Consider the following 27,403-nt stretch of genomic DNA (forward strand, 5'->3'; position numbering starts at 1 on the left):
GCAGCAAGTGCCCCTGGTGCTGGGGCTGAACTGTGTGCAGTGAGCAGGCAGGACTTGGCCCTGATGCCTGAGTGCTCTGCAGTCCCCCAGGATGGCTCCCAACTGTCAGCCCCTGGCTCCATAACTTGAGGAGAGGCTGTTCCTGCCAGCCCAGCTGCTGTGTTGGTGGTCCTGTGTGCACCTCTTGCCCTGGCCTGCTGTGCATGTCTTTGTGTTCAGCTCAATAATGTCCCAATAAAGCGGTGATGGTGTAATTTTGGTGTCAGTTCCTCTGAGTTCTCCTTCCCTTTGCCCAGTAGCTTTGGTGTTTTCTTTTTTTCCCTACTGTTATTGTTTTTATTATTATTATTGCTATTCCTTCTGATACTTTTGTCTCTATTATTGCACTACATTAACTGTGGATGTTTTTCAATAGCACTGAGCGTGTTTAGTGAAACAAACCTGAATTGCACAGTCAAAATGCTCGTGGGTAAGATTTACCCTCTAAAACACGAGCATCCACCTCCAAGAGAGAGTATTTAAGAAAATGGAGTTTCTTATGGGAGAGGGAGTGTTGAGAAGCAGAATCAGGGCTATCTGGAGAGTCCCCCCCCGTGCCCCAGAGCAGACTGCTTTGTGAGACTCCTCCTCTCAGCTTGTTTATTTGGCTGGCAGCAATGGGCACAGGCTTTTTGATGTGTAGGGGGCAGGCTTTTGCTCGTAATTTTTTTGTGCCTAGTAAGCTCAGTGGCTGCGAGAGCCTTGGTTTTCTTTGCTCCTTAACAGCGACTGCGCGCCGGCTCCCCTCCTCTCCCCGCGCTTTTTTTGGGATGCTGCGCTTGGACCCAGCGGCCGCTGGGTGCCAGTGGCGTTCCACGCGAGAACAAGCTCGCTGCCGAGCAGATCCAGAGCTTGGAACGAAATGTTTTCAGGAATTTGGGCGCCTTGCCAGTTGTTAAATATAGCGCTGCTCGTCAGAGCCGCTCCTCCCCCTCTCGGGGGCTGCTCTCCTTCCGTGTGGAGCGGGTCGGGCCTCGCCTACCAGCCCGGGAGATGGGCAAAACTCCGCCTTTATTTCATTGTCGTGGGACACAAAATTCTCTGAACATGGGAAACTTGCCTCCCGTACAAAGTCCTATCCCAGCCCACCCCGAGCATCCCCGAGGGAGAGGCTGTCTGAGCCCTGCATTGGCCCCCACCTGCCCGGGTGGCGTTTTTTTGAGCTGGGTTGCGGGTTTGGGACTGTCCTTGAAAAATCATTCTGGTTCTCCAAAAGCGATCATCCAGCTGCTTCTGGGCAAAGAGGGAATCTGAGTTCCTGAGGGGGGAAACGTTGCAGCACAAAAGCAACTCGGCCACTGCCCTGGTTTCAAAGAAAAGGAAAGCAGGACATTGGAAAAAGCTAGAGGGAAAATAACGGAGCTGGCAGAGCTGCTGTTCTCACCGGAGCCCAGAGTACAGCTGACCTCTTTGCAAGTCTGTAAGAACAATGTCAAGTTCCTTTGGCAGAAATCTCTTTTGGCTTAGTAGGGAGGCCTTTCTCTGAGGGCTGTGTGCTATCAGGAGCAAGGTACCAGAACTTCCTGCCGTTTCCTGGGCTCAGGATCTCCCTGGGAAGGTGCAAAACCAATCCCCCCTGTAGCAGGTGTGGAAACCGCTTAACTACGATGGTGTTCCAAGGAGCTGCTTCTCATCCTGAAACGAGCAGGGTGTAGCAGATTTACATGTTGGTGACCTGGCAGCCAATCCCTCACAGTCCTAACCCAGGTGTCACCCCCATTCACCCCCTTCTTTTTGCACGTTGCTGCCTCTCTGTTGGTATCACCCCCAAGAAATCTCCGCTGGGATCAGGCAAGGAGCAGTTACCCCTATAACCAAATTTACAGCAAAAGTGATTCCTGCAGTGCTGGCAGATAAATAATTACTGTCCAGAGAGGTGATGGGGGAAAAAAAAAAAAGAAGCCAACCCCTTGGTTTTTTAATGCAGAAGCATAAAACTGGTGATTTCCTGCTGCTCGTGAGCTCGACGAATGTCCCCAAAGCGCACGTGGCAAACACTCCTGGTGCTGCTCAACAGCTCGGGACCCTGCCTGTCCGACCTCCCATCGATCCCCACGGAGCACAGTGTGCCCTTATTGACCACCCAGCGGCTGTGAAAGGACAGAGGCACGTGGGTTGGCTCACCAAAGTTTTAACGGTATTTCAAAGTCCAGTCAATGTCCTCGGATCACTCCAAAATTACACACTCGCTTCACGGAATTTAATCCCAGTTGTAATTTGCTTGTAACGGATGATTGAGGTGCCATTTCCACTTCATTCCCTTCAAACATACACCATTATCCTCCAATCAATGGAAAGTGTGATTTTTTCTTTTTTTTTTTGCTACACTCCATAGTGTTAAAACTCTATACAAATATTGTACCAGTGTACAAAAATAAGTGCTGCACGCACACGCTTTTTTAATACTGCTTCTTGCCCTTTTTCCTTGACATCTTTCTGAACTCATATAAATAGCTGAAAATGCAGACTAAAGTCACTGAATAGGCCAAGTGAGAAACACTTCCTGCCAACGGTGGTCCTGTAGGGAGACGCACTCAGGGACGTGTTACTCGTTGGCAAACACGACTTAAAGACACAGAAGAGAAAAGAGACGTCACGAGATCCATAACACTCTCGGTTATTCCGCCCTCTGTGGACAGCTCTGTCATTTGAAGTGTGACCAACAGCAACCACAGAGGGCTTGTAATACCTTTAGGGTCACCCCAACGAGCTACTGTATAAATAGAAGGGGTCTGAGGGGACCACAAACCTTGCAGCTCGTGGGGTTTTGTTCCATGCCGAGTGAAATCAAGTCAGACGGAGCACGAGAAGAGAAAACACTGAGTTCCCAGTAGTCAACACCTTGTCACAGACCCCTGTGCTTCGTAGAGTTCTGGGGATGCACAGGAAAAAAACTCCTCCTGGAACGGCTTGTTTGGGGCCACCTCCCATCACCCAGAGCAGATGGAAAATTTGGGGCCAGATCTGCTGGAATCGTTGGGTGTCGTCAATCCAGCTGTAAATTCTCCCCCCTCAAAAAAAGGGTGGGGTTTTTTGGGGGGTTTTTTTGGGGTTTTTTTTGGTCCTGGACTGAGCAGATTGAAGTTTTCACAGACTGCATCACTGCACAGGGTATGTGATACAGGATTAACATGCCTGCTCTTAGTTATCCAGCACCAGGTTCCTCCTGTATCTCTGGAGCATCACTACTCCTGCCTTGATCCCACCGCAAAAATAAATGGATAATGCCCTCCTGCTGCAAACCAAGGGGTGCTCCCAGCACCCCCAAAGTGTTCAAACACAGCACCAGCCTCTGGTGCTCTCCAAAGCAAGAGGTGCCTTTACTGCTGTTCCACTACATTCATTTTTGGTGGAATCACAGCAGCCAGAAGCCTTGATCTGGTGCGTAAAGAAGCACTGACAGCCAGGCAGGGCTCTTTCCAAACTGTGGGAATGTTCCTTGGATATCATTTTATTCCTGCAGAGGTGCCTGTTATTACTGGGCCATGGCTGTGAGCTCTCATGCTCTAATTAAGTACAGAACTGGCCTTAATGAATAGCACTTTTCTGGTCCTCAGCCTTAATAGTCCTAAAAGTTTTCCTGTCCTTCAGTGAATGTGCCATTCGAGGAAAAGAGGACAGAAATACACCGTTATTTGCTGATTTGTCGACACAGTTTGGGCACGGGGTGCCCGGGGGAAGGGAGAGGCAAATCCATGCGGCCCAGGAGTCAAGGCTGGAGGAGAAATTTTGGGGTGAATGGAGGAGAATTCCTGATGCACGGAGGGTTTTGCTGGGGGCACCCCTTCCTTCCCCTGTCCCGTGTCACAACATCCACGGGATCAACTGTATTCAGCACAGGTTGTTGCTTGTAAACACACACACAATAGGCTGTGTGTATATATATATATATATATAATACATATACATATATATACACCTGAGAGCCACTCATTTCTGGGCTGAGCTTTCACTTTCTACTGTGAAAATCTGATTTTGAGTGATTTTTTTCCCCTTAGTATCTCCCTTCCCCCCCACCCTCCCCCCAGTATCCCGTTACAAACCCAAAGAGCTGCAGGGCTGAAACTCCGACTCAGATTAACTTCAGGGGACAGAGGAGTTTAAAATCACAAAGGGTGTAAAAATTACCAGACTGAGATTTTTTTCTTTTTTTTTTCCCCCTCTCCTTCCTTTCTGCCTGTGCTCGATTTCGGGGAGCTTGATTGAAGCCAGGGTTAAAATGCTCCGTAGCCATCGCTGCGTGCGGCCACTGCGAAGGCGGGATAGGCTTCGTACGCCGCGTACGTCGCTAAATCTTGTCCCATAGTCACTGCCTGCTTGAGCTGAGTGGCCGTGACAGTGGCAGCTGCGTTAGCAATGGTGTATCCTGCAGGGGAAAAGGGAAGGGAAAACTGCAGATTAATGAAAATCCGCTCCGAACTCACCCTCACCCGGTAGGTTTTGATCCCCGTGGGACGGGATGGCCCAGGGAGCAATGAGCTTCTTATTGGGGACGATCTAATTAAATTAAATAGGTCACTTCTGGCACTTTTTTTAAAGGGAGCTGTGAAAAAAAAGCTGGAAAATTAATGCACTTCCTCACCTGCAGTTTGGTAAAGACGGTGCTTGAAAAACACCTCTCTCTCCGTGGAATATTTTTTTCCGTAGGCTTCGATTATTTCTGAGCTAAGAGGGTGCTCTGTCCCTGTCCTCCCACGCATGGCATGAGCAGGGTGAGAAAATGCCATCATATAGGGGGAGTTTGGGCAAATTTCATGGAGAAAATATGCCCCTGATACCTTTCACACTCAAAACACGTGGAATTCAGGACAGCTGGGTCAGAGAGGAGGGAAAGTCCCTCTGCGCAGCGTGGAGGAGGAAATATTTAGCAGGCTGGATGTTTTTTATTCCCATCAGTTTCTAATGGGAAATGCGGTTTCAACACTTCATGGTTTTCCATGGGAAGATGTTGGCTTTGCTGAGCTGGAGTGAATCCCTGGGAGAAACAAGCACGGTTTGGGGCTGGGTTCTCCGAGGGCAGCTCTTCGACCAGACCACACCATTTCCTCGTGAAAGAATCGGGAGTTAAGACGAAGCCTAAATTTGGGAAGCAGCAGCTGGGGTGGGGTATCCGTGGGATCTGCTGGCTCCAAAATCTCTGCCTGACCAGCTGGGCAACGGGGTCAGCTCAAGGTCAGTCGGAGCTGAGCTCCTCTGGCTGGGGGGAGTGGAGATACTGGGCAACGCTGAGCACACGTTGCCTCATGGGCGGCCTTACTTTGGGGGAGAACACGAGGGATTCACCTGAATTTGAGGGGCTTGGCTGCTCAGAGTATTTTCTCTGCATGAGCAAAGCGAGGTGCAATGTTTTGACGAGGCACTGAGCGGTTTAAGGCATATCTGCCCCCACCACAAGAGGAATGAGCTGCTACCTGGCACGGCCTGAGCTGAGCTGGGCTTCAGCAGGCCCTGCCCGAGGGCCAGCGTGTGCCACAAGCAGCGACTTCCACGCCTGTCGATTCGTTGTGTTTCCAAGACAAATAAATAATGGTGGATGAAAGAAAAGGAGAGATTCTAATGAGGCAGTAAGTGGGGGCTGGATTCAATAAAGAGCCCATTTGGTTTCCACGCTGCGGAAGCCCTGCACAAACCCAGACAAATTGATTTTTCTGTGGCTTTTGCGGGCTCCTGTGGCAGGAAGCCGGATAGATTTTTTTTTTTTTTTTTTTTTTTTTTTTAAATCCATCCCTGAGACACTCCAAACAGCTCACTAGTACTGACTAATGCATTCCTCATGTGCAGTTTGGCGTGTGCTGCTGCCGCTGCAGCAGAATAACCATCACGCTGGAGAGCACAGTAAATGTAATGCCTGTGAGCTGGATTCCTGGGTTTTCCATGACTTCCCAAGCTGTTTGGAGCAGTTGCAAGAGCTATTGAGTATGAATTCCCAAGCAGGGAAAAAAAAAACCCCAACCTTCTAGTGGGGGTGTGAGAGCTGGGATCAGATCCAAACTTCCACGGCCGTGTCATTTCTTTGGCGGATGAAATCCCAAGTGTTGGCTCAAAAGGAGCTGGGGGCACTGGGGAACGGTGGATGGGCCATGAGCCAAGCAACTGTGTGTCTTTGCAGTGAGGAAGATCTGCTCCATGCTGGGTGGCATCAGCCAGCAGGTCCAGGGAGGGGACTCATCCCAGATGTGGCACTCCAGCTGTGGATCCTGCACCTTACCTGGGGCTCCCAGCTGAAGGGAGGCATTTTCCCAGACTGGAAGGAGTGGACAGGAGGTATGTAGCTGGGGTGGGCCCCTGGGTGGTGGGGTTCCCCATCCTTGGACACTGCCCCAAGTCCCCTGGACACAGCCCTGAACAATCTCCTGCATCTGAGGCAGGGTTGGAGCAGAGACCCCCTCCCACCCCGGTGCCTCCAGCCTGAGCTCCTTTGTGGTTTGTACCCTGCGGTTTGGGTAGCCCTGGCTTAGGGACAAATTGCTTTATAGGCAAGAAACTAGAACAGGGTGCCCAGAGAAGCTGTGGCTGCCCCCGGATCCCTGCAAGTGTCCCAGGCCAGGCTGGACGGGGCTTGGAGCAACCTGGGCTGGTGGAATGTGTCCCTGTCCGTGGCAGGGGGGTGAAACAAGAGGATCTTTGAGGTCCCCTCCCACCCAAACTGTTCTGGAATGCAATGATAGAAGTGCCACACACACTAAGCCAGCTTCACTCTCGACATCTGCAAGGAAGCAGCGGGAAAAATAACATTCCAGGAAGCGTTTGCTGTACAGACCTTCCCATACCTGCAAAAGCTGGCGCTGCAGGAGGCACCTCTGCTCCCTCCAGGGGGATGCCCAGGGTCTGCAGGGTGTACTCTGCCGCGTAGGTCTTGGCCTCGTCGATGTAGGCGCTGAGCTTGGGCGGCGTGAAGGGGTGTCTGCGAGCACAGCAACGCGTTAGCAGGCTTGGTTTTCCCTGGGGCTGCCCCTGCCAGATGTTTTGGCCTGCTCAGAGCTGCCACCGTCCCGCACAGCAAAATGGGGAGCTTTATTTCCCCGTGCTGCTGCCCTAACTGGAGCACTCTCCCCGTTAGCAGGATGGTTTCCTGGCTGAGGTTACTGACCCCGGCTCTCCTTTGGGGCACAACGTCCTCTCAGAGGCTGTTGTGCTTTTGTCAGTCAAAAAATCAAAAAAATAAAAAGAAAACAAACCTGCTGTGTTTGTTGGTTTGGTTTTTTTTAAATACACAGTCAGGGACTGGCTGTTTTTGTTTTTTCTTACAATGCACAGTGAAGAGTGTTTTAGGTTGGAAATGTTCAGGATGGTATTTGGAGCCTAAATAGCAGCATGTTCCTTCAAGCTGCTTTCATTTCCCCACAAGAGCTATGGTATGGCTTTATTCCTGTATTAAAAAGCCCACTTTTGCCTGCTTATGTCTGGCCTTCTGTAATGTTTGCACCAGCAGAGAGAGGGCACCAAGCATGGCAGACGTCAGTCTGTTTTAGGTTGTAGGTGTTTTTCTCCCTAATACATTAAAAAAATCAAAAAAAAAAAAGGAAATACAGACCTGTGTGACCGTGCTTTGGGGGGAGATCTTAGATAAAATGCCATTTAAAAAAATGAAACCTAAACCTCGGAATACCTCAAATAATTACATACATGGTGGGGTTCTGGCTGGCAAGGGCAGGGATGGTGACTTTGTACAGGAAGAGCTGCCTTTGATCTTGGCCGATTGCAGAGTGGAGCTGGTAAACAGGCTGTCCCCAGTTGTTTTTCTGGCAGATTTCTTCTAAGATCTAGAAGAAGAAAAGGGATTTTTGCTCAGGTTAATTGGGACACAGAAGCCTCCTCACCCAGCCCCTGCACCGATCAGCTGCCTTCCCCCCAGAGAGTTTGCAGGGAGTCGTGGCAGCTTCCTCAAAGCTTACAAAAAACATAAAATAAATGGCAGACAGGCTACTACAGTCCCCTTCAAGTATAAGATTCATCTAAATGTTTTCTACTTCAAAAACCTGTTTAATTCCTGAAGCTATTCCCTGTTAAATTGGATGCCTTTGTCCTTTTGCTGATTAGCTGCTTTATTCTGGTTTCAGTGTGGGTTTTTTTGAATTCTCCTCAAAAAACTCCATATCTGCACTCCTGCTTCAGAGTACAAAAAAAAAACTTGAGCTGCATTCATCTTCACTGCTCTGCTGACCCCCCTGGCTTAGTGGGTTACGGAGCATGAGAAGTCCAAATAGCCTCATTTATAGAAAGAGAAAAGGTTGTGTTTCCATCCAATTAATTACACAGGCTTCAGCAGGCGACTCCTGCTTTCAGTTTGAAAGGGAAATGCTGAACCACGTTGCCCTCAGTCCCAGCACAGCTGATTCCATGGTAATTGGGAATTGCTGTCCAGAAACACTCCTGCTTTGGCTTTGGATTTCAGGTTTTTTACCCACAGAATCATAGAATGATTTGGGTTGGAAGGGACCTAAAAAATGATCCAGTCTCACCCCCTGTCATGGGCAGGGACACCTTCCAGCAGCCCAGGCTGCTCCAAGCCCCGTCCAACCTGGCCTGGGACACTTCCAGGGATCCAGGGGCAGCCACAGCTTCTCTGGGCACCCTGTGCCAGGGCCTGCCCACCCTCACAGGGAGCAATTTCTTCCCAATATCCCATCTAACCCTCAAACCCTCTGGCAGTGGGAGCCATTCCCCCTTGTCCTGCCACTCCAGATCCCCGTAAACAGGTAAATAGTCTCTCTCTCCACCTTTCTTGTGGGCTCCCTTCAAGCACTGGAAAGCCACAATTAAGTCACCCCAAAGTCTTGCCTATTTAAAACTTGGGCTTCGTTTTATTGAAGATTAAAATGTGAAATGTAAACGTCGGTGCTGCTTTTAAAGTTGCAATCACAGCTCCCGCTGAAGTTCAGCACCTGGTGTGTAAATAAATAGTTCATTGCATTTCTGGACTGGGGCAACACTTATTCCCTCCAGGCCACTCTGTGATTCTGATGTAACAGGGTAAGGGCACTGTGGAATTTTGCAGGAGGGAAAAAAATCCCACTATCCAGTTTTCCAGGAGGTAAAAAAAAAAAAAAGGATGTTTTCATGGACTGTGGCAAACTGGCTGCCGTGGTAATGGGGTGCCAATAAGCAAAGACGTGCTTCAAAACTCAGGGTGAAGCTGGTTCCTCGGGTTGCTTTGGAGAACGTAAGGGGAAAGGAGCTCCTGTAAGAGCCGGACCTGCAGAGACCCGGGGAATTTGTTCTGGATTCCTCCTCAGCCCCCATCCACCCATCTGGATCACAGGATGCTGTTCCACAGCCAGGTGGGTGGATATTACAGGGCACAAGCAGTATCACTAATTCTGTCAATGTCTCTGGAGGTGCAAGCAGGGATTTAATCAGCAGTCCCCAGCGCAGGTTCAGTCAGGGGCCTGTTCCCCCGAAGCATTTTGGGTGGGATATTGGTGCTATTTTCGGTACCTGAGGAGCGAGTTTGATCCCCTGGGGCTTTAGGGTGGCGTGGTTCATCGGTGTGAGCTCCATCCCTGGCAGGAGGTCGTAGAGTTTGTCCTCTCCCCTCTTTTCTTTGAGCTGGTATCCTCGCCCCAGGCCCGTGTACGCCAGGTAGCCTCGACCTCCCAGGCCTCTAACTCCCGCAGCCCCTACAGGTACATTCATGTAAATTTCTAGGAACGTAAGAAGGCATTAAACTGAATCAAACCACGGGAAGAACGACCCTGAGCCTTGCTGAAAGGGAAAAGTTAGCCCCGCCTGCTGGGGTGGGGGGGAAGAGGGGCACATCCCCTTCTGTGAGATAACCCCGGCTGGACACCGACACCCCTTCTTTTTGGGCTCTTGTGCTTGGGGAGGGGAGGCTTTTTGGGGAGGCCTGCTCCCTTCTGACCCACTGCCCACCTTCTCTAGTCAGTTTGGATTTCAGGGTGCCTTTCTACCCAGATTTGTAGCTGGGAGGTGGAGAGGGGACAGCTGGTATCCTTTGTTACCCACCAGCGTGATTTCACCCTCTGGAAGAACTCAGAGTTTAGACAATTTCACCCTTAAATAAATGAAAATCCCTTTTTGTTTCTCCCCCATTACACTTCCAGGGACCCCTGCTTGGGATTCTGGGGAGAAGATGAGGCGAGAGAGGGATGGTGGGTTATCACATCTGCACCTTTCCCAGTGCAACCTTCACAGAAGCTGCTTTCAGCTGCGTGGGGAAAACCTGAGGTGCAAAGGACATTCCTGCTGTCCTCTCCCCTTCCTTGGGAAGGAAGAAAAACTGGCCACGATGGCCCTTGTTAGCCCTTGTTGGGGTGCCACACAGGGTCCCAGCCTGCTGTGGGACTTGGCCATGGGCTCACGGGCACAAGGCATAATCTTTGGAAGGAGGATCAAATAAGCACAGGTTTTTCGGTGTGTTTTTCTTTTTCCCCTTGTTTTTTTGTTTGTTTGTTTTTCCTTTTTTTTGTTTGTTTGTTTTTCCCTTTTTTTGTTTGTTTTTCCTTTTTTTTTTTTTTTGTTTGGTTTGTTTTGGGTTTCCTGTTTGGGGTTTTTCTGGGGGGTTGTTTTGTCTTTTTTGTTTGGTTGGTTTTGGTTTTTTGTCTTGGGGGTTTTTTTGGGTTTTTTTGCTAGCCCCCCCGAACTTACTTCAGCACTTCCCAAATGATGCCTGCACCAATATTTAATTTCGGGGTAGCTGAGTGGGGGGATTTGATTTGGTCCTGGGTGCAGTCACCCAGCAGTTTTCCGAAATACCCTGGCTATTGTTAGGTAACGACCCCCCAAAACAGAGCTCCATCTCCCAGAGCATCATTAACGGCTTTCTTGATTTCAGTGCTGGCTCCCTACCCTGCAGTAGGGGCACGGTGACCTCCTTTGGGTCAGAAAACACCAGGGCTGGCAGAACTTTCCCTGTGACCTTCAGAGGAAACACAGCGCTGAGCTGCGCTGGGGGCTGGCTGTGGGGTCTTGCTCTGAAGGGGGGGAATAAAGGAAAATCGGTTTATTTGGCCTTCCCCGCCGGGGCAAACCCAGAATTTGGGGTTTATTTACGCTGGGCAGGGGGCAATCTGGAAGCCCCTTGGTGAGGGGGGCTGGGAGCTGGGGTGGTGTCGGGGGACACGCTCCTGGAGGGGCTGTTTTTCCAGGGCTCTGTGGCTGGGTTACCTCGGATGGAGGGGGCCCGGATGACGCTCCTGCTGCTGAGCCCCTTGGCGGCGGGGAAGGGCAGGTTGGGGATGGCGGCGTAGGCCTGCGGCGCGTAGAACACCGGGGCGCCCAGGTAGGCGGCGGCGGGGTCGTAGACGTGGCCGAAGGTGTAGGTGTAGTCCCCGGGCAGCGCGGCCCCCCTGCCGCCCGTGCCGCGCGTGTACCGCACGTAGCTGTCCTTGTCCACCGGCTTGGCCAGAGTCACCTCGATGGGGGACCCGTCCAGCACCTTCCCGGCGGGGAGAGAGCACAGAGGGAGGGTCAGTCTCCAGAATGCACCTGGGTTATCCTGCCTAGGGAGGCGGTTTTCCCGCGGGGTTTGCTAATGGCACGAGAAAATGATGGAAACCACCCCCAAAACCCCCCCATATCCCCCCTCCCACAGGTAGAAGGTGGCACCGTCTTGTTGAAGGTTCAAGGTGCTGAGAGCGCCCGTCCCCGACCCCTCAAGCGAATTTGCACAGCCTTCCAAAGGCTCCACTTCCCTGCCCAGGAGGTGGCCAGCCAGAGAGATTCCACTTGCTCCTGACGGGAACGGCAGTGGCACTAAGGATAGGAGTAGGGTGGACACCTCCTTGGGAGCAGCCCTGGCACTGCAGCGCCGTGAATTACACACAGAGCAAGAGGGACTGAATCCCAAACCCCCCTGCAAATCCGCATCTGCACTCGGAGCAGATGTTCTGGGCTGACCTTGTTCGTCCCGCCCTGCCATTCACACGCTGCCCTGCCAGTGTTTTCCTTGGCAGACGTGGAACAAGCGTGAGCAAACGCAGCCCAAACCCCCTCCTTTGCTAGTTCTCCTTTCAGCTTCTCCTTTCTGCATTACTCCCTCCCCTTTTTCTGAGCAGTGAACTAGAGTCTGAGCTGGGCAAACATTTAGCACGAACACAGGCAGCCAAAATGAATAGTTTGTGTACATCAAGAGCCGCAGGAAAGGACAGGTTCAGGAGTAAGAAAGCAGCCAGCAAAGAGAGGACAGGGATAACACCTCCAGGAGGGTTTGTAGCTGCTAAAGCAGTAGGCTTTTTTCCAGCTGTGGCTAATATAATGCACCCAAGCTCCAGGAATTAGTATTTACCTTCCCATTCAATGCTTTCATAGCTTCCACGGCGTGTTCTCTCTTATTGAAGTGCACGAAGGCGTAGTCCCTGATTTTCTTCACTCTCTCCACCGCACCTGTGGAAAACGTTGGAATTTAGTAGGAAATGGGTTTTCCTTGGAGAATACAGGTCTGAAAGAGCAGCTGTGTCGGGTTATGAGCCCTGGGAGAGCACAGGGTAAAAGAACAAGAACAAGAGGACACCTCTTAGGAGGTCCATGGCATAGGAAAGTACATATAGAATGGTTATAGTATTTCAAGACACACTAGAAGTGTTTGGGAGCAGACACCATCTTCCCTTTAAACTGGAGTGGTTTTCTCCTGTCCAAAATGCTCTGTTGGACACTACCTACCAAAAGTTTGCTCTTCCCTGCTTCTGCCTCAGCTGGGGCAAAGCAGTGTGGTCCCCCCCACCTTGGAGAGAACACCCCTGGAATGCTCGAGGGGGAGCACTGCCTCCCTCAGAACAAGGGGAGAGCACAAACTGCCTGCTGGAAACTTCACCAGGGACCAGGAATTTTGCTGGAATCCCTAGGGAGCAAGGGCAGGGCTCTTCAGTGAGATGTGGATCTCCACGGAAGTCACCAAGCACTGAATTCGGGACAGATTTAAGGGGTGATACTTCTAGATCCCAGTTTAAGATGCATAAGCAGTTCCTGGTCGTGTCTGTGGAGCCACAGATGTGGGAAATGCTCTGTCAAGGGCACCTCTGGATCATAACTCCTCTGGACCATCTTTTGTTGGATGACTTGGTGATGTCAGACCGGCTTCTTAACGCCCTGGATCGAATGTACCTTCAGGTGAGTGGTGCTGAAATGTGGCCCAGTGAGTGAGGCAGAGAACCAAGCCGGGGGAGGCAACCATTTCAGATCCTTGCTGCCTTTTTTGATCCCACTAAAACCGCGTTTGCTTTCCCCAAAGCTGAAATTTTTGATGATCTAATTCCTGGGTTTATCCACCAAAATTAAAGCTGTCCATTAAAAAAAACCAAAACAAACAACAAAAAAATTCCGACACGAGCACTGCAATGATAAAGTGAAAATTAAAGACGATACAGAACTGGAAAACTCGCCTCAGGAGCAAAGCAGATGACTGTTACCGAAGTGTCAATGGGGCATAAATGTGTCTCTGGGGAGTGTGAGCTGCCCAGTGCTCAGCAGCAAAACAGGGTAAATAAAAGAAGGAAACAGCTAAGAGAGTGTGATGACATAAATGTAACTCGGGGGTAAAACGGGGTCTCCAACAGCTTGACGGAGGCTGAGAGTATCAGGCAGAAATGCTGGAAGGACGTAAGAAAACCTCGTAAAGAGCTTTGCATTGCAGCCTGGCGTGGTAAAAGGCTTGTCCAGAGCAGAAATGAAAAGTCAGCGAAGGAAAAATGAAGCTCTGTAGCGTGCTTTAAAAAATTAATAGAAGGAAGTTAATAGGAACGAGATGAAAGGAGATTTCACATTGCCAAGCAAAAGTTCCTAATGCCTAATGGACTGTGTGGCTTGGAGAGCTGCAGAAATGGGTTATTTTTACTTTGTTGGTTTTGGGTGGAATTTCCTAAAGCTGGAGCTACTCAGAAGTAAAATCTCCTTTGAAAGCCAGCACGATTTTTATCCCCAACAAATCTCCTTGCTTTTTGAAAAGCCTCACCCTTAGTGCATGTAAAATACACCACGAAGGAATACTCTGTGACAAGATAAATGCTGATTATTCACAAATTTACAGGAGAATTGGGGGGGGGGGGATGTATGAAAATTACAGAGTTCAGAATTTAGATAGATTAGATAAAGAGGATTTGTATTAAATCCCGCTGGTTTTATCATTCTTTGCCATAGAAGAATGCTGAAATCACCCAGCTGCTTCACCAACTCTCCCCTTTTTTAAAGAGAGAACTGAAACGATTCCAAATCATTTTTATGACACAGGCATCCATCCCCACGCAGCATTTTGGATCTCTTCCAGTCGCCAATCACCCTAAAAAGGTTAGCAGTGTTGTTAGCTGGAAAATAAGCTGCCCTTAATGGGATGGCGTGGTGTGCAAGTTGGGTGGGAGCCTTCAGCCATTTTTGTGGCATTACACAGGAACATTTCACAGCAGAGAAACAGCTATTTTTACCTCCCCCTTTGGCATCTCACGACCAGAGGAACATTTCCACTCGCAGAAGTGGCGTTTCTTCAGGAGCTGCAGCATCAGGGGGCTCCTACCTGGTTTGATGCTGTTGAACTCCTTTTCTATGGTCTCTTCGGTGGTGGAGAGCATGAGGTTCCTCACGTAGAGGATTTTGACTGATGACATGGTGTCTTCATCCACCTCCACCTCTGGCTCTGCCCAGTCCACGGCGATGGGGTGTCCCCAGAGCTGGATCCTGCCTTTAAAGGGATTGGCATGGGCAGTGTGCCCCACAGGGTTGCTCTCACTTCTGCTCAGACACTGTTTTTAACTTGTGCAGCGTGAGCAGCAGAGCAGGCCAAATTCTCCAAACACAACCAAAAAAAAAAAAAAAAAAAAAAAAAAAAAAAAAGCCTTCCTAGCTCCGAGCACTCCTGCTTCATTAACTCATTTCCAAAAGCAGATGGTCACACTTGGAAGCCTGCTCCCACCAAGAGCTCTCAAGAGCTCAGGTGCCTGCAGAAATGCAGCATCCAGGATTGAAACAAATGGAAACACGGCATAATTCGCTAAATTCCACAGTCCCTGCAGCGCTCCCTCACAGGGGAACGAATAAAAACGCCTTTTTGGCTGCAAAAGTTTCATTCCCTCCGTAACACAAAAAGGGATCCTGAAATCCTGGCTGGCTGAAACGAGACAGCAGAAGCAAGGGCGTCTCTGTGTGTGTTTGAATTCGTTTGGGCCCCACTTTGGGTGAAGCTGCAGCAGAAGAAAGGAGGGACACAAAAAGCAATGAGGCAAAACCGGGGTGTGGGTGTGGAGGAGAAGCCCAGGGGCTCGCTAAGCTGTGGATGAGCTGCTGAGGGGCAGAGAACACAAAAAGCAGATAAAGAGGTGGTTAAAGGTGGCGATGCCTGTCCTTATCGCACCGAGGTCCATAATCGTTTGCACTGAGCCACCTAATCCCTTAAGTAGCTGCTTAGTCAATTAGTGACGCTTAATATGTAACCAGGAGGGACTGCCCCAGCCGTGTCCCAGAGCTGTGGGAACGGGAGGGGTGAGCAGCACCCCGGGCAGGCCGGAGGGACCTCGGGGAGCGATGGTTTCTTCACCTCCTGTGTTCCCCCGGCTGGCAAGGAGACCTGGGGGGACACAGCCTGGGGCGATGCCTCCACTCCCCCAGGCTCAACCTTCCACCCCTGGGGACCTGCAAAGGCAGCGAGGCTCAGATTAAAGGAAGCATCTTGATGAGGGTATTCCACCTCACATCCATCCAGGGCATCCTCTGGACACAGAGGATTTTTTTTTTTTTTCCCCACAGGAAGTAAAAAGGATTTAAATTATGGAGGATGTTTCACGGGCAGTCACACAGAGCAGGTGAAAGAAGGCTGGTGGGTTTTAGGAACAAGTCTCAAACCAGAAGGTTTTTTGGATGCTTTCCCCAGCAAGTGAGCTGGGTTCAAACAAAGCGGTGTAGAAGCTGCTGAACATAAGAAAGCAAGAGGGAAGTGGTGAAATTCCTGCAGATGCACTGAATGTTAAGTGACTTCTTCATCTAACACCTGCTAAACCCCTCTCTGCTTCACATTGGCCTTTGACAGTCCCCTAGCTCTAAATTTCATAGACTTATTCTTAATATCTTTTAAAGCAATTCCTCATTCAAAGTGTTCTTCCCACGTGGAAAATAATCTGTTTTGGGGAGCATCCTCGGTGCTTTCTCAGGACCGAGTCTGTTCCCGGCTGCTTTCCCGGGTGATTCCCTCCGAGAGGCCACAACAGAGGCTATACTTTATGTGCAACCCAAAAGCCCATCCTCTAGCAGAGCTGTGTGCATCCCCGCAGCCAAAATCCACCCGGGTGTTCAGTTAATAAACTCAAGCTCCTCAGTGACACAGCAGGCACGGACAATCGGCGTGGGACCGCCCACCCTGCACAGCGAGAGGTGCCCCCCCCATCTCTCCCCGATCCAAACCCATCCCTCCCAGCACTCCCAGCTGTGCTGACCTGGGAGCAGCTTCCTCCTGGCCATGGCAGCTGCCCGGTGGCTCTCGTACTCCACGAAGGCAAAGCCCCTGTTCTTGCTCTTGTCGGCGGCGCTGGGGTACACGATGACGTCCACCACGCCCTCCGTCACCTTCTTCATCTCCGCCAGAATCTCCTCCCGCTTCTTGGTCTTGGGGATGCCCCCCACGAACAGGCGGCAGTTGTCCACGCTGGCACAGACCCCCAGGAGCCGCCCGTTCCTGAGCACAGGCAACACTGCTGGTTGGTCAGGAGCAGAGAGAGGGGTATTCGGGATAGTGGGGTATTGGAGTGGTCCTGCTCGGTGCAACAGCTGAGGTGGGGGCTGCTGGAGCTGACACCAAGGTCAGGCAGCGCAGCTGAAAGGAAGGATTGGAAGAGAGGGGAGAAACCAGAGCCAGATTTTGCTTCTGCTTCTCGGGATTCTCCCTCTCGCTCGCTGCAAAAAGCCAGGCAGCTGTGCCCACAGCCAGGGTCACAGCACTCACCCTTCTGCTGTCACCCACTGTGAGCCAAGATTTGCTGCCTTCACCAGTGACTTGTGGCTTCCCACTCATGACTGGGCCTCACAGCTGAGGTTTTGGGGAAAGAAAATCCCTCGTCATGGAGAGACACCCTTTGGGGACTCACTGATGGCAACTGTTGTGCAGATCCCCAAGTAAAAACTTCCTTACACGCACTTTGTTCACCTTTTTGTGGTCAAAGTACCTCTTACAGGTCTTGAGAGGTCAAAACCTTATTTAGAGGAGCCTTTGGAACAAGGGAAGGGAGTGGAGGAGGTGGAGGTGGATGAAGCCTGATCCCTAAGACCTTCCAGCCTCTGATACAAATCCCATTTCCAAGCCCTCTCTGTGCCCTGTGATCTGCTCATCCCTAGGGTTGCTGGTAAAGCAGTCCACAACCCATCTTTTTTTTTATTAAAAACCAAAGCGAAAGCCATAAATTTACCAGAATGGTTTATCTCAGAAGATGCCTTTTAAGCAAAGGCATCTACTCATCCCACTTTGAACTGGAAAAAAACAGTAAGTGTGGTTGAAATCAAAACAAAACACATTGATGGGCCCATATGTTGTTGATTTCTGGGTGTTTTGTTCCCAATTTTCAGTCACAAACATGAGGGCTTTTTCTGTTCCTTTCTATTAGGAAATGTCACTGTTCTGCCAATTGGTTTCCATCCTATTTCAGCTTTTTTTTTTTTTTTTTTTTTTTGCAGTTGCTCTGTCTCCCAGCACATATCCACGGTGTCTGTCACGAGAGAGGCCGTGAATAGGAATAAATCAACAACACACAGCCCGGAGGGGAGCGTGAAACAAACAGCAAGGGTTGGAGGAAAGTTAATTTGATCCAAATCAATTTCCCCCCCCCCCCCCCGTATGTCCTGATGGATTTTTTTTGTTGCTGTTGCTGTTTTGTAAGAAATTTCCTGCAAAAGATGTTGACTCTGAATTCAGAGTCCTTTGTACCGGGGCGTAAAGCAGCAACTGCACAGGGAGACAAGAGCAGGTCTCCTCTCAAAGCTCAGGTATCTAAATAACCTTGCTCTGGGCAGCGAGGAAAATCACACCTTACACACCACAAGAGATGTGTATGGTTTAAAGCTGACGTGAGGGTGTTTGCCAGGCTCACCTGATTTCGTAATTGTTGAGGGTCTTTATGGCGTTCTTCGCCTCCTGTTTGGTCGAGAAGGTCACAAAGGCGTAGCCCCTGTTGTTGCCATTGAAGTCCATCATCATTCTCATTTCGTAGATCTTGCCAATCTGCAAACAAGAAAGGAAGAGGTTTGTCACAGGCTCACAGATTGCTCTGGGTTGGAAGGGACCCATCCCTCCCCCCTCCATGAAGTCCCACCTTCTCACAGAGTGGGATAAGTTCATCCTCAAAGAGGTCTCGGGGCAGCTTCCCAATGAAGATCTCACAGCCCCTCTCCGGGGGAGGGCCATCCCAGCCCGGGGGGGGTCCTCCGTATTTCCTCTGCCCATTTTCCTGCCGTGGGGAGAAAGGAAAGACGTGGGTTAGATACATTTAGCTACAGAAATTTAAACAGGGATCCCTTCTCAGGGAATGGCACTTGAGACACGCTGGAGGCACGCACCTCTTCACAGGCTCCTGGGAGTTAACGTGGTGTGGAATGGCTGTCCCGCTGCCAAATCTGTGCCTGGATAACCAGCCAGGCTGCTGGGGATGTACTGGGGGGAATGGTGTGTGGTTTGTACTGAGTTTGGCTGGGGAACGTTCAACTCAGTTGCTGCTTCGGGTGTGCAAGATGGAGATGGGCAGATAACTCCCTGGGAAATGTCTGCCTGGCTCTGGGAGGGGGATCTCAGTGGGCTCTGTGTTGGTTGTGGACCGTGGAACAGCACACTTGCAACATTTATAACCTGGTGTGATTCTTCATCCGATCAGGAACATTTATTAACAATCAAATCATCTCTTATTTCGGTGACTGATGGAGAGCTTCCTGCTCCACAGACCAAAGGGAAGGTACTGGAAGGGCTGTGTTTGAAAGCAGAAGGACTTTCCAAAAGCAGAAGGCATCAGGACCTCAGAAAATGCTAACAGAGTGGGAAAGGTGGGCATGCAGGGGAAGGTGTCCTGCCCATGGCAGGGTGTGGGATGAGAGGAGCTTTAAGGTCCTTTCCAACTCAAACTAGTCTGGAATTCTGTGGATCTAAGGAAGCCACATCAAATATACGACATAGAGAAGTCATTTATCTGCTGGGTCAGGTACAGTCAAAAGCCACCTCGAGGGCAACAAACGCAGCTGCTGGCCTGGTCTTGGGGCACACGGGATTGAGGGCTCCAGGAAAAGGCTTTTTCCCAGGAATCTCAGGGTTTGCTTTGGGCTGTTGTGCCCCCTAGTGCTACGCAGAGCAAGGCAAAGTTCAGGGCCTCACCCTGCCTAAAATTCAGTGTTTTCAGCTGCTCTTTCCAGGGTGCAAAGTTGGTCATAGCAGCGCCCAATGGTTCCCAAAAATCAGCTAGTTTTGGTGGTGTCAATTGAAAGACGCTTCTTTGGGGGGGTTTGGAAGGACATGTCCTGGCTCCACCTTGGGGGCCACCACAGGAGGCCTTGAGGGCTAAACCGGGAGCAGACCTTTGTTGTTTGGGCAGCTGAAGAAGCACCTGCCTCACGTGTATTTGTGCAAAAGGCTGGCCCGGTGGTGACGTGCTGGACTTCCCAGCTCAGTCCCACCACGCTCTCCTGAAGCCTTACCGGGTGGGTTTGCTTTGCTAAACTACCCCTGCAGCCATGGCTCTGAGGCACCAATGCCAGCCTGCACTTTGCAGTGCTCAGGGTTGGGGGGTTTTACCGTAATTTTTTGAACCCTAATCTTTCATGAAGCAATGAATTCCTGGAGGAATAAGATCCTGCTTCACGACAGACAGCATCTATTCCATGTGGGTAAAGTCAGCACAGGTGTAAGAGAACAACAGAGGGAAAAGGAAGGAGCCAGGAGCCCCTCCTGTGCAGATTTGCTGCTCCAGCCCCTGCTGAAGCTCCAGGATGAAGCTGGACACTGCACACGAAAGGATGGGACCGTGAATTCCTACCTGGATCAAATTATATCCCGTTCGCTGAATTAAGGCACGGAGGGCAGCTTCTTTCTGTGTGCCGGTCAATCCATCCCCGGATTTGTGATTTGATTCCATTGTGAGTGATTATCAGCAAAAAATCAGGTTAATTAGGGGTGCTCACTGCAATCAAATTTAAGATAAATTAAGTCAATTAATAAGTCCACCCTCCTGAGAAAGTCAACAGGGTCGTTCTTCCTAAACCAGTTATTTCTGAGATAAAAACAGCACAAAACAACAGAGACCATGGGGGGGAAAAAAGCCCCAAAGTATCCCTCTTGAGCATGAAAGCAAACAGCATTTTAACCCCCAGTCAGGATTTGGATAGTGCTCCAGTGAGATGCAGGGGGGGTTTGTAACCTGCCAGTAGTGCATGAGTCTTAGGAGGGGGAAAAATATGTCAAATGCTTAGTCCTGCCCTGAGTACGTGACAATGAGTCCTTCAGGCCGCTGCATGGTGCTGACACTGGAAAGGGAACCTCCTACCAGCCGTGCCCTAGCCCTTTATGAAAAACAAGCCCTATGGGCCTATTCTCATTTTTCAAAATAAAGGACGTGGGAGAACTTAAGATCTTATCTGGGTCCGGGGCTTGGGTTCAGATGTTTTGATTCAGAGCTGTAGTTTTAGCTCATAGAGCTAATTTTAGATTTTTTTTTTTTAATTTATTTTTTTTTAAAGTTAACCCTGTGGCACAGGGATGGGGGAGGGCATGGCATGGGGTGGGGGGGACGCTGGATGGGGGAGAAGGGAAATCCAGAGAGACAGAAAAGTGGAAGGAAGGTGGATTGCTGCGGCTGCACCCTGAGCTAATGCTACATTTTAGGGAAAAGGCACTAAAGAATCCCACTGTACAGCAGCTCTCTTGGTGCACACAACACGGGCACTGCACGTAAAGAAACGCGGGTAAAGAGTGCAATATGTCCAGCTGTGGCAGAATTCCTGAGGGTGCCACGGTGCTGTGGGAATGACAGAAAAACCCTTTTGCCAGGAAGCAGCTATTTCACACCACACACTTCCATGAGCACATGCTTATTCCTCAGGGATTGCTGGAGCGTGTCCTGGAGTACCCCAATGTCTGGACACGCCGGTCTAGAGCCTGAAATGTTTGCAGGATGCCTCGTGAGGAGAGCCCAGGAGCTCGCCTGTCTGATCCAATAAGGCAGGAGCCAAAGAGGAGTATTGCTCCTGCTGCAAATGCATCAGCCAGGGAGATGCTCTGTTCCCACCCCTGCCCAGCCCTGCAGCCTGTGCTCAGTGCTCAGAGCGAAACCACCCGCGGGAGTGGGATGTTACTGGAAATCACTGCTCCCCGGGGAAGAGCGGCGGAGATGTCTGGCATTTCAGGCTCCACGTGCAAACGCATTCCAAGCAGCAGCCGTGCAGGCACCCCAGCCACCTGCAAGTGCCGCGTGGAACAGTGCAATTTCAGGGGGGAAGGGAGGAGGAAAAAGGCTCTTGCACTCGTGTATGTAGGTCACGGCTGGGGGCAGCCTGGGAAGCTCACCCGCCGTGGAAAGCCGCTGAGGTTTGCCTGGCTGCGGTCCAGCCGCTTTCCCGGCACGGGGGAGGATGCTGCGCCTGCTGGCTGCGCTCATCCCGCTGCTTTCCTTCCCTGCGCTCATCCCGCTGCTTTCCTTCCCTGCGCTCATCCCTCTGCCTTCCTTCCCTGCGCTCATCCCTCTGCCTTCCTTCCCTGCGCTCATCCCGCTGCCTTCCCTGCGCTCATCCCGCTGCCTTCCTTCCCTGCGCTCATCCCGCTGCTTTCCTTCCCTGCGCTCATCCCTCTGCCTTCCCTGCGCTCATCCCTCTGCCTTCCTTCCCTGCGCTCATCCCGCTGCCTTCCCTGCGCTCATCCCGCTGCCTTCCCTGCGCTCATCCCTCTGCCTTCCCTGCGCTCATCCCTCTGCCTTCCCTGAGCTCCAGCTGCCGGGGCAGCCTCCGGGGCGGCACTCGGGCGGTGCAGCATCTATACACCCGGGACAGAAGGGAAAATCTGGTTAAATTCAAGAGAAACCTGCACGGGAGAGCAGCTGACAGAGACCCGCGGGGCACTGCCCCAGGGAAATGGTCCTTCCCGTGCAAGAGGTGCAGGATCCCCATCCCCAGGGATGGCCCCACCTGCCCGCCGCACCTACGGCGTCGGCCCTGCTGTAAGTGGGGTCCAGCGGGACACCCCCAACCCAGGCAACCTCCAGCCTGAGTTACCCTGCGAGCCCCCACTCCTCCTTGAAGAGGAGGCCAGGCTGGACAGGGCTGCACGCTCGGACACGCGCACAGAAAACCGCTCGGGAACAGGTTTGGAGCACCGCTCTCAGAAATTAGGTCACTCCTGCTAATTACCAGCCCAAAGTCATCCACGAGTAATTTATGAGCCTCGCTGCTCAAGAGCTTTCCTCCATCAGCAGGGTTTTTCTGGGATGGAAACAGAAAACAGGCCTCTCTTTTTTCAAGGGGTTCAACTCCCCGAGAACGGCAAAGCAGGATTTTCACCCCCCTGTATTCCAAGCGCTTCTGCTCTCCCCCTTCCCTCCTACCTCCCCTCCCCAAGGACATCTAAACCCCTTTCTGAGCAGGGCACTTTCCCACCTCTTTCACCCATATCATGGAATCATGGATTGGAAAAGCCCTCCAAGATGATTAAGTCCAAACCGTTCCCCATCACTGCCAGGTCCAGCACCAACCCACATCCCTAAGAGCCACATCTCCACTTGCCCGGCAGTGCTTCCAGACTGTTTCCAGGATGGTGGGATGTTTTATTTCTGAACCTGGTGGGATTTCAGCACTTTCCCTTTATTCCAGGCCTCGCAGTGGTACCAGTGTACTGGGATATTTTTTTTTTTTTTAACCTTCAGGGTAAGGGAGAAGAGCTGCTGTCCCCCTGGGGAAACATGACTACTTTCTCCCCTTCTTTGTTCCCTGGGCCATGAATCAATTAGCAAATCCACCCTCACAGTGGGAAAACCCCCCTTGCATGGCTGCTGGTGGAAAGTGTGAATGACTGCAGCAAATTAAGGCAGTGTTTATAACACTGTTTTAAAAAAAGAATCAAGCCAAGCACACTCAGTAGAAATAATCGTTCTGGAATTCAACCAATTTCGGGGACTTGCTCTTAAAATGGATTGTGATTAGGAAGGGCCACCGAGCTAAACAGAAAAGAAAAAAATGCGGGGGGGGGGGGGGGAAGGAGGTTGCATTTTGTTCAGATGTTTGTATTGAAATTAACACCTTTGGAAGTGCAAATTGTCCGGGAGTTTCCTATTTCACCTTCGATTTTGATGAAATTTTGACAGTGCTACCAATTTGTCACGGTCAGGGAATCAAGAACCCAGTGCTGCTGGAAAAGGAAGGAACTGCTTTTACCTTAAATCAGAGCATCACTGGGTTTGATTTTCCTCTCTCCACTGAACACTCTCATTTATTTTAGGTTTCTGCTGAAGCTCTAAAATGCCAAGGCACTTTTGTGCCTGGCAAACCTCACACCAAGGAGAAACACAGCTATGGTGATGCTGCTTCACCTCTCCATGGCTACTTGCACACATGGTTTCCTCCCCAGCTGCCACAGGCAGATCCCAGGGCTTTGCTCCGTCCATCCCGGAGCCAGACGAATCCAGCTCTGACCCCCAAAATGTGCAATCCCATGCCCGGAGTTTTGCTGAGGGGAGGAGAGGTGGTATTTGAGGCCAGGGTGCCCCTTGGCAGCCCTTTTCGGGGAAACCTGGTTACTGTTTCCATGAATGAGATAACGAAACCGTGTTTATCCTGCAGGGATCGATACCCCTTGGTGTCTGAATGTGTCGAGTCACTCGGACACATCTCATGAAGCCTGTTTTGTGCTGGCACCCCCCACCCCCCCCCGGTGCAGTGGCTGCTCATGAGGAATAACATCCTCTGGAGACACCGGATAATTATATTCACTCTTAACCCATAAAATACTATTTTCCTTTAGGTTACCAAGCTTTGGAAGATTTTTTTTTTCCTTCCCTCCAAGCTCCAAGCAATATATATTCATTTATATACATATATAAACACTAAACATCTATAATTTCCTTCCCAAAAACAGCCACTTGAAGCTTCATGAGCCGCCCCCAGCTCCCTGCTGCTGTGAGACGCTGCAGAATGGGGTCTGATTGAGCAACGGGGCGAGAGGCTTTTGTCCCTTTGCTTTTCCTGGGCACGGGGTTGTTTTCCAGCTCAGGTGGCTCCACAGAAAGCGGGAACTCACCGGCACTTGCAGGAAAGGAGGGCAGGATTAATCAGAAGCAATGTGAAAGCGCTTCACCCCTCGCAGCACACGGGCCTTGAGGAAACATTTCACAGGTAAAACAGCAGATTCTTTGCTCAGCCCCTTTTCCTTGGGATTCACCTTCCCTCCTGGAAACACCTTTCCTCTTGTGCACAGCTCACCAAAGGCACACGAAACGCCCCCAAAGCCCTCTCTGAGGATGAAGGGCGCCTGATGCCCAGCCCAGCCTCCTTCCTTCCCTCCGGTTTTATTTGCAGCATCATGTGGCAGGTACCTCGAAACCAGCCTTGCTGCCGTGCCTGCTCCCACCCAGAGCTGCTGTTTCACGGGGGAAAGAGCTTAAGGCAGACGTTCTGCGTGGGGCAGAAAGCCCGATGGTTTGAAGGGATTGGGGAAAACTGAGGGTTTCTTGGGACCAGCAATCGCCTTCGCTACGGGGACTGACCTTTTGCAAAGAGGAGGAGGGGGAGGAGTAAGAAGTCGGCAGGGAATATCTCTAATGATTAGCCCCGGAAAGTTGCGCTTTAACAGATCGAGACCGAATTGCGGCGGGGAAAACCCCTCCTCCCCTCTCCGCCTCGTCTGCCTTCGCTTTTCTGGCAACCGCCGGCGGTCAGAGGGAGGAAAGCAGGGGGGGAAAAAAGCTCTTTGGCGCTGCTGCCAGGCAGGAGCTGTGCCGGGGCCCGCAGGGATCCCCGCTCTGCCCACCTGGATCAGACAAGAGCACAGCGAGAGGTGCGGGGCTGCGCTGGGGTGAGGGTCCAGCCGCACCATGTAGGGCTGCCCGGCCCCCCCAGTCCGGCCCTGCTGGTGTCAGGCAGCCCCCCAGGTACCATTCTGATGGCGGGGCACTGCCAGGGGCTGGAAGGCACACGGTGGAGCCGCTCCTTCCCCGTCCCGGCCAACAGCCCCGTCCCGCAGGGGACCCGGTGCCCACACCCCAAAAGCCGCGGGCGGAAGGCGCAGCCACGTACCTGAGCAATTTGGGAGATCACCACCCGGGAAAAAGGTCTCCTTGATTATGGGGAGTTTGCGACGTGTCACTCCGGTTATTCCCCAATCATCATATCAAACTCCAAAGGTTCAGCAGCCCCGGGGCTGGTTTACAGTCCCCGGGGTTAAACGTTAACCCGCTCTATCTCCCGGCTCCCCGCAGGCCTTTGACCAGAGAGCTGGGTCAGCGCTGCCCCACGGCACCTCCCCAGGCCCAGGTTTTGGTAAATAAATCCAAAGGATTCAAGTCAGATCCCGCTTAAGGGCTGGCCCTGCACTACCATTTTGGCACCGCGCCTTTCCCAGCGGATCCACCCTCAGCAGAGATCCTGGGAGAAGGGACACAGCCCTGTGCCATCCCGGCTTCAACAGGGGGTTCTGGGTTGCTGGAGGAAGATGGCAAGAGCAAGAAACCCTCTTGCTGGTGGGTTGACAGAAATCGTTGTGAGAACCTCACCCAAGGCAAAGGAAAACAGTGCACGTTTTGGAGAAGGCTTGTGGCACCTGGCAAAGGCTGGGAATAAATTCAGCAGCCACGGGATCTCTGCCATCTCCACACATCCAGGTGTGGCAGCCTCTGAGCATCCTAGTTTTACGGTCCTTGAGGTATTGTGCCACATCTGTTGATGCAACAGCTGAATTGAACATCTGCCTCTTTGTAAAATCCTTCTGCACCCTGAGAGTAACGAAACGGGTAACACAGAGGGCAATTCCATACAAGTATAGAATTGTTAAGGTTGGAAAAGACCTTTATGAACATCGAGTCCAACCATCAATGCAGCACCACCACCATGTTCACCACTAAACAATTTTCCCACTGTGATGTGCGAGTTTCGTGTCCCAGGAGAGGGATCCATCCCTGTGACTGAATCCTGCCGTGGGCCCCTCTCCCCTCAGGGCTGGACCATAACCAGTCTGTCCCAGGGTTTGCCAGGCCCAGAGCTGACTCCACTGCCCTGCTGAGGGATCACATTAAAGGCAGTTTCGAGGCACGTTAAATGAAGCATTCCCGATTAGGTGCTGCTGACACCTCAGGCTTGGAGAAGTGTCATCCCTGTGTTTGCTCAGCTTTAAAAGCACTGGGTATTCCTGGGAGGGGTGGATAATGGGGGGGGGGATAATTTGCTCCCTCAAGGTGAGCAGCATCTCACTTCTTGCTCTGTCGTGTCTCGGAGCTGCTGCTCCCATTTCCCGTCCAAAAAAACCATTGTTTCTCCCAAGGAAATGTGTGCCCTCCCCTTCTGCAGAATTCAGGGGTTCAAATGCAGATTTTGGAGCATATTCAAGGAAGAAAAAAGGCCAAAGCACGGTCCCACACACACCAGTTATGACCACTCCCACTGAGCACAGAACCCAGAGATGCTTTGGGATCTGCTGCTTCTCCTGACCCGCTGGGTGGAGCTTGGGAGTGACAGGCAGATGTAACATGGGAATTTTTTCCCTATCAAAGGGATTTCCCTGTCTTTAGTGTGCCATTCTATCTCATCTGTCATGAGGGATTGCTGAGGTTTGATCCTTGGTGACATGTGATTTCAGGTGGAACGGGGCCAACTTGCCACATTCAGGCTCTGCAGGGAAATGAACCGAAACAATTCGGTGGCAAATTAAAATGCTGCTGCCCTGAAACTGTGGCAACTCAGCTCCTTAAAATGAATGTCCCGCATCTTCATGGGATCCCCCCCACTAAAAAAGAGTATTGAAAAAGTCTCTCTGGGGGAAAGAGAGCAACGAGAGGTGTTCCCTGAGAGCCCCTGGTGCTGTGTGAGCAAGGCTGGAGAGGGGTGCTGGGGAGGATCTTGGACGAAATGCAGGTGGCCAGTGAGGTGAGGTGTGTGAATACAACAGCCTGGGATGGAGAGCCCCATTTTGGGGCAGAAACTGGCTGTGCTTCCACTGGATCGACCCGCAGATGTGAGGGAAGAATGACAACACATGTGGGCGTGGGGGCCCTGTGGGAAACCCCTGGAATTCCGGCACAGTTTTTTGAAGGCCCTCGTGTTGTGCAGGAACAGCAGCTGGGACACTTTTCCTCTGGAAAAGCTCTTCCAGCTCAAGAAAAATGACACTTGAGTGGATGCCACCGCTTCGCGTTATTTACTTACTGCCACAAAACTCCCAAGTGTGTGTGTGGGGGCAATCCTCCAGCTTTCCCTGGAGGTGCTG

The 27,403-nt window shown here is 51.3% G+C and overlaps 1 protein-coding gene across 4 annotated transcripts; it reads right to left on the bottom strand.

The window, feature by feature from the left end:
* Window positions 1–4,205: 4,205 nt before the first annotated feature.
* A1CF (APOBEC1 complementation factor) lies at window positions 4,206–25,343 on the bottom strand. Of its 4 annotated transcripts, none has more exons than XM_027898753.1 (12): window positions 25,222–25,343; window positions 19,983–20,126; window positions 18,279–18,413; window positions 18,057–18,187; window positions 16,413–16,651; window positions 14,504–14,668; window positions 12,287–12,384; window positions 11,167–11,437; window positions 9,478–9,683; window positions 7,666–7,802; window positions 6,810–6,943; window positions 4,206–4,405 (listed from the first exon to the last, which is right to left on the bottom strand). In XM_027898753.1, exons 2-12 carry the CDS (start codon window positions 20,079–20,081, stop codon window positions 4,254–4,256), a joined length of 1,767 nt encoding a protein of 588 aa, XP_027754554.1. In that variant the 5' UTR covers window positions 20,082–20,126; window positions 25,222–25,343; the 3' UTR covers window positions 4,206–4,253. The 4 variants fall into 4 exon arrangements, with proteins under 4 accessions (XP_027754554.1, XP_027754557.1, XP_027754555.1 ...); XM_027898754.1 differs by having other exon boundaries at window positions 4,254–4,405; window positions 9,478–9,659; XM_027898755.1 differs by having other exon boundaries at window positions 4,273–4,405; window positions 6,800–6,943.
* Between the last annotated feature and the right edge of the window lie 2,060 nt (window positions 25,344–27,403).

The sequence above is a fragment of the Empidonax traillii genome, unplaced genomic scaffold (assembly GCF_003031625.1).
Source record: "Empidonax traillii isolate 1590-97213 ecotype Southwest subspecies unplaced genomic scaffold, ASM303162v1 scaffold620:size424980, whole genome shotgun sequence".
Classification (NCBI taxonomy): domain Eukaryota; kingdom Metazoa; phylum Chordata; class Aves; order Passeriformes; family Tyrannidae; genus Empidonax; species Empidonax traillii.

Bases quoted from the DNA above. Each gene is read 5' to 3' on its own strand.
- A1CF (XM_027898753.1), bottom strand. From the start codon at position 20,081: ATGGAATCAAATCACAAATCCGGGGATGGATTGACCGGCACACAGAAA. The intron at 11,438-12,286 runs GTAAATACTAAT...CCCGCCGGGAAG, and splicing joins TGAAAGCATTGAATGGGAAG to GTGCTGGACGGGTCCCCCAT. The intron at 9,684-11,166 runs GTAACCCAGCCA...TTACGTTCCTAG, and splicing joins CCGGGCCCCCTCCATCCGAG to AAATTTACATGAATGTACCT.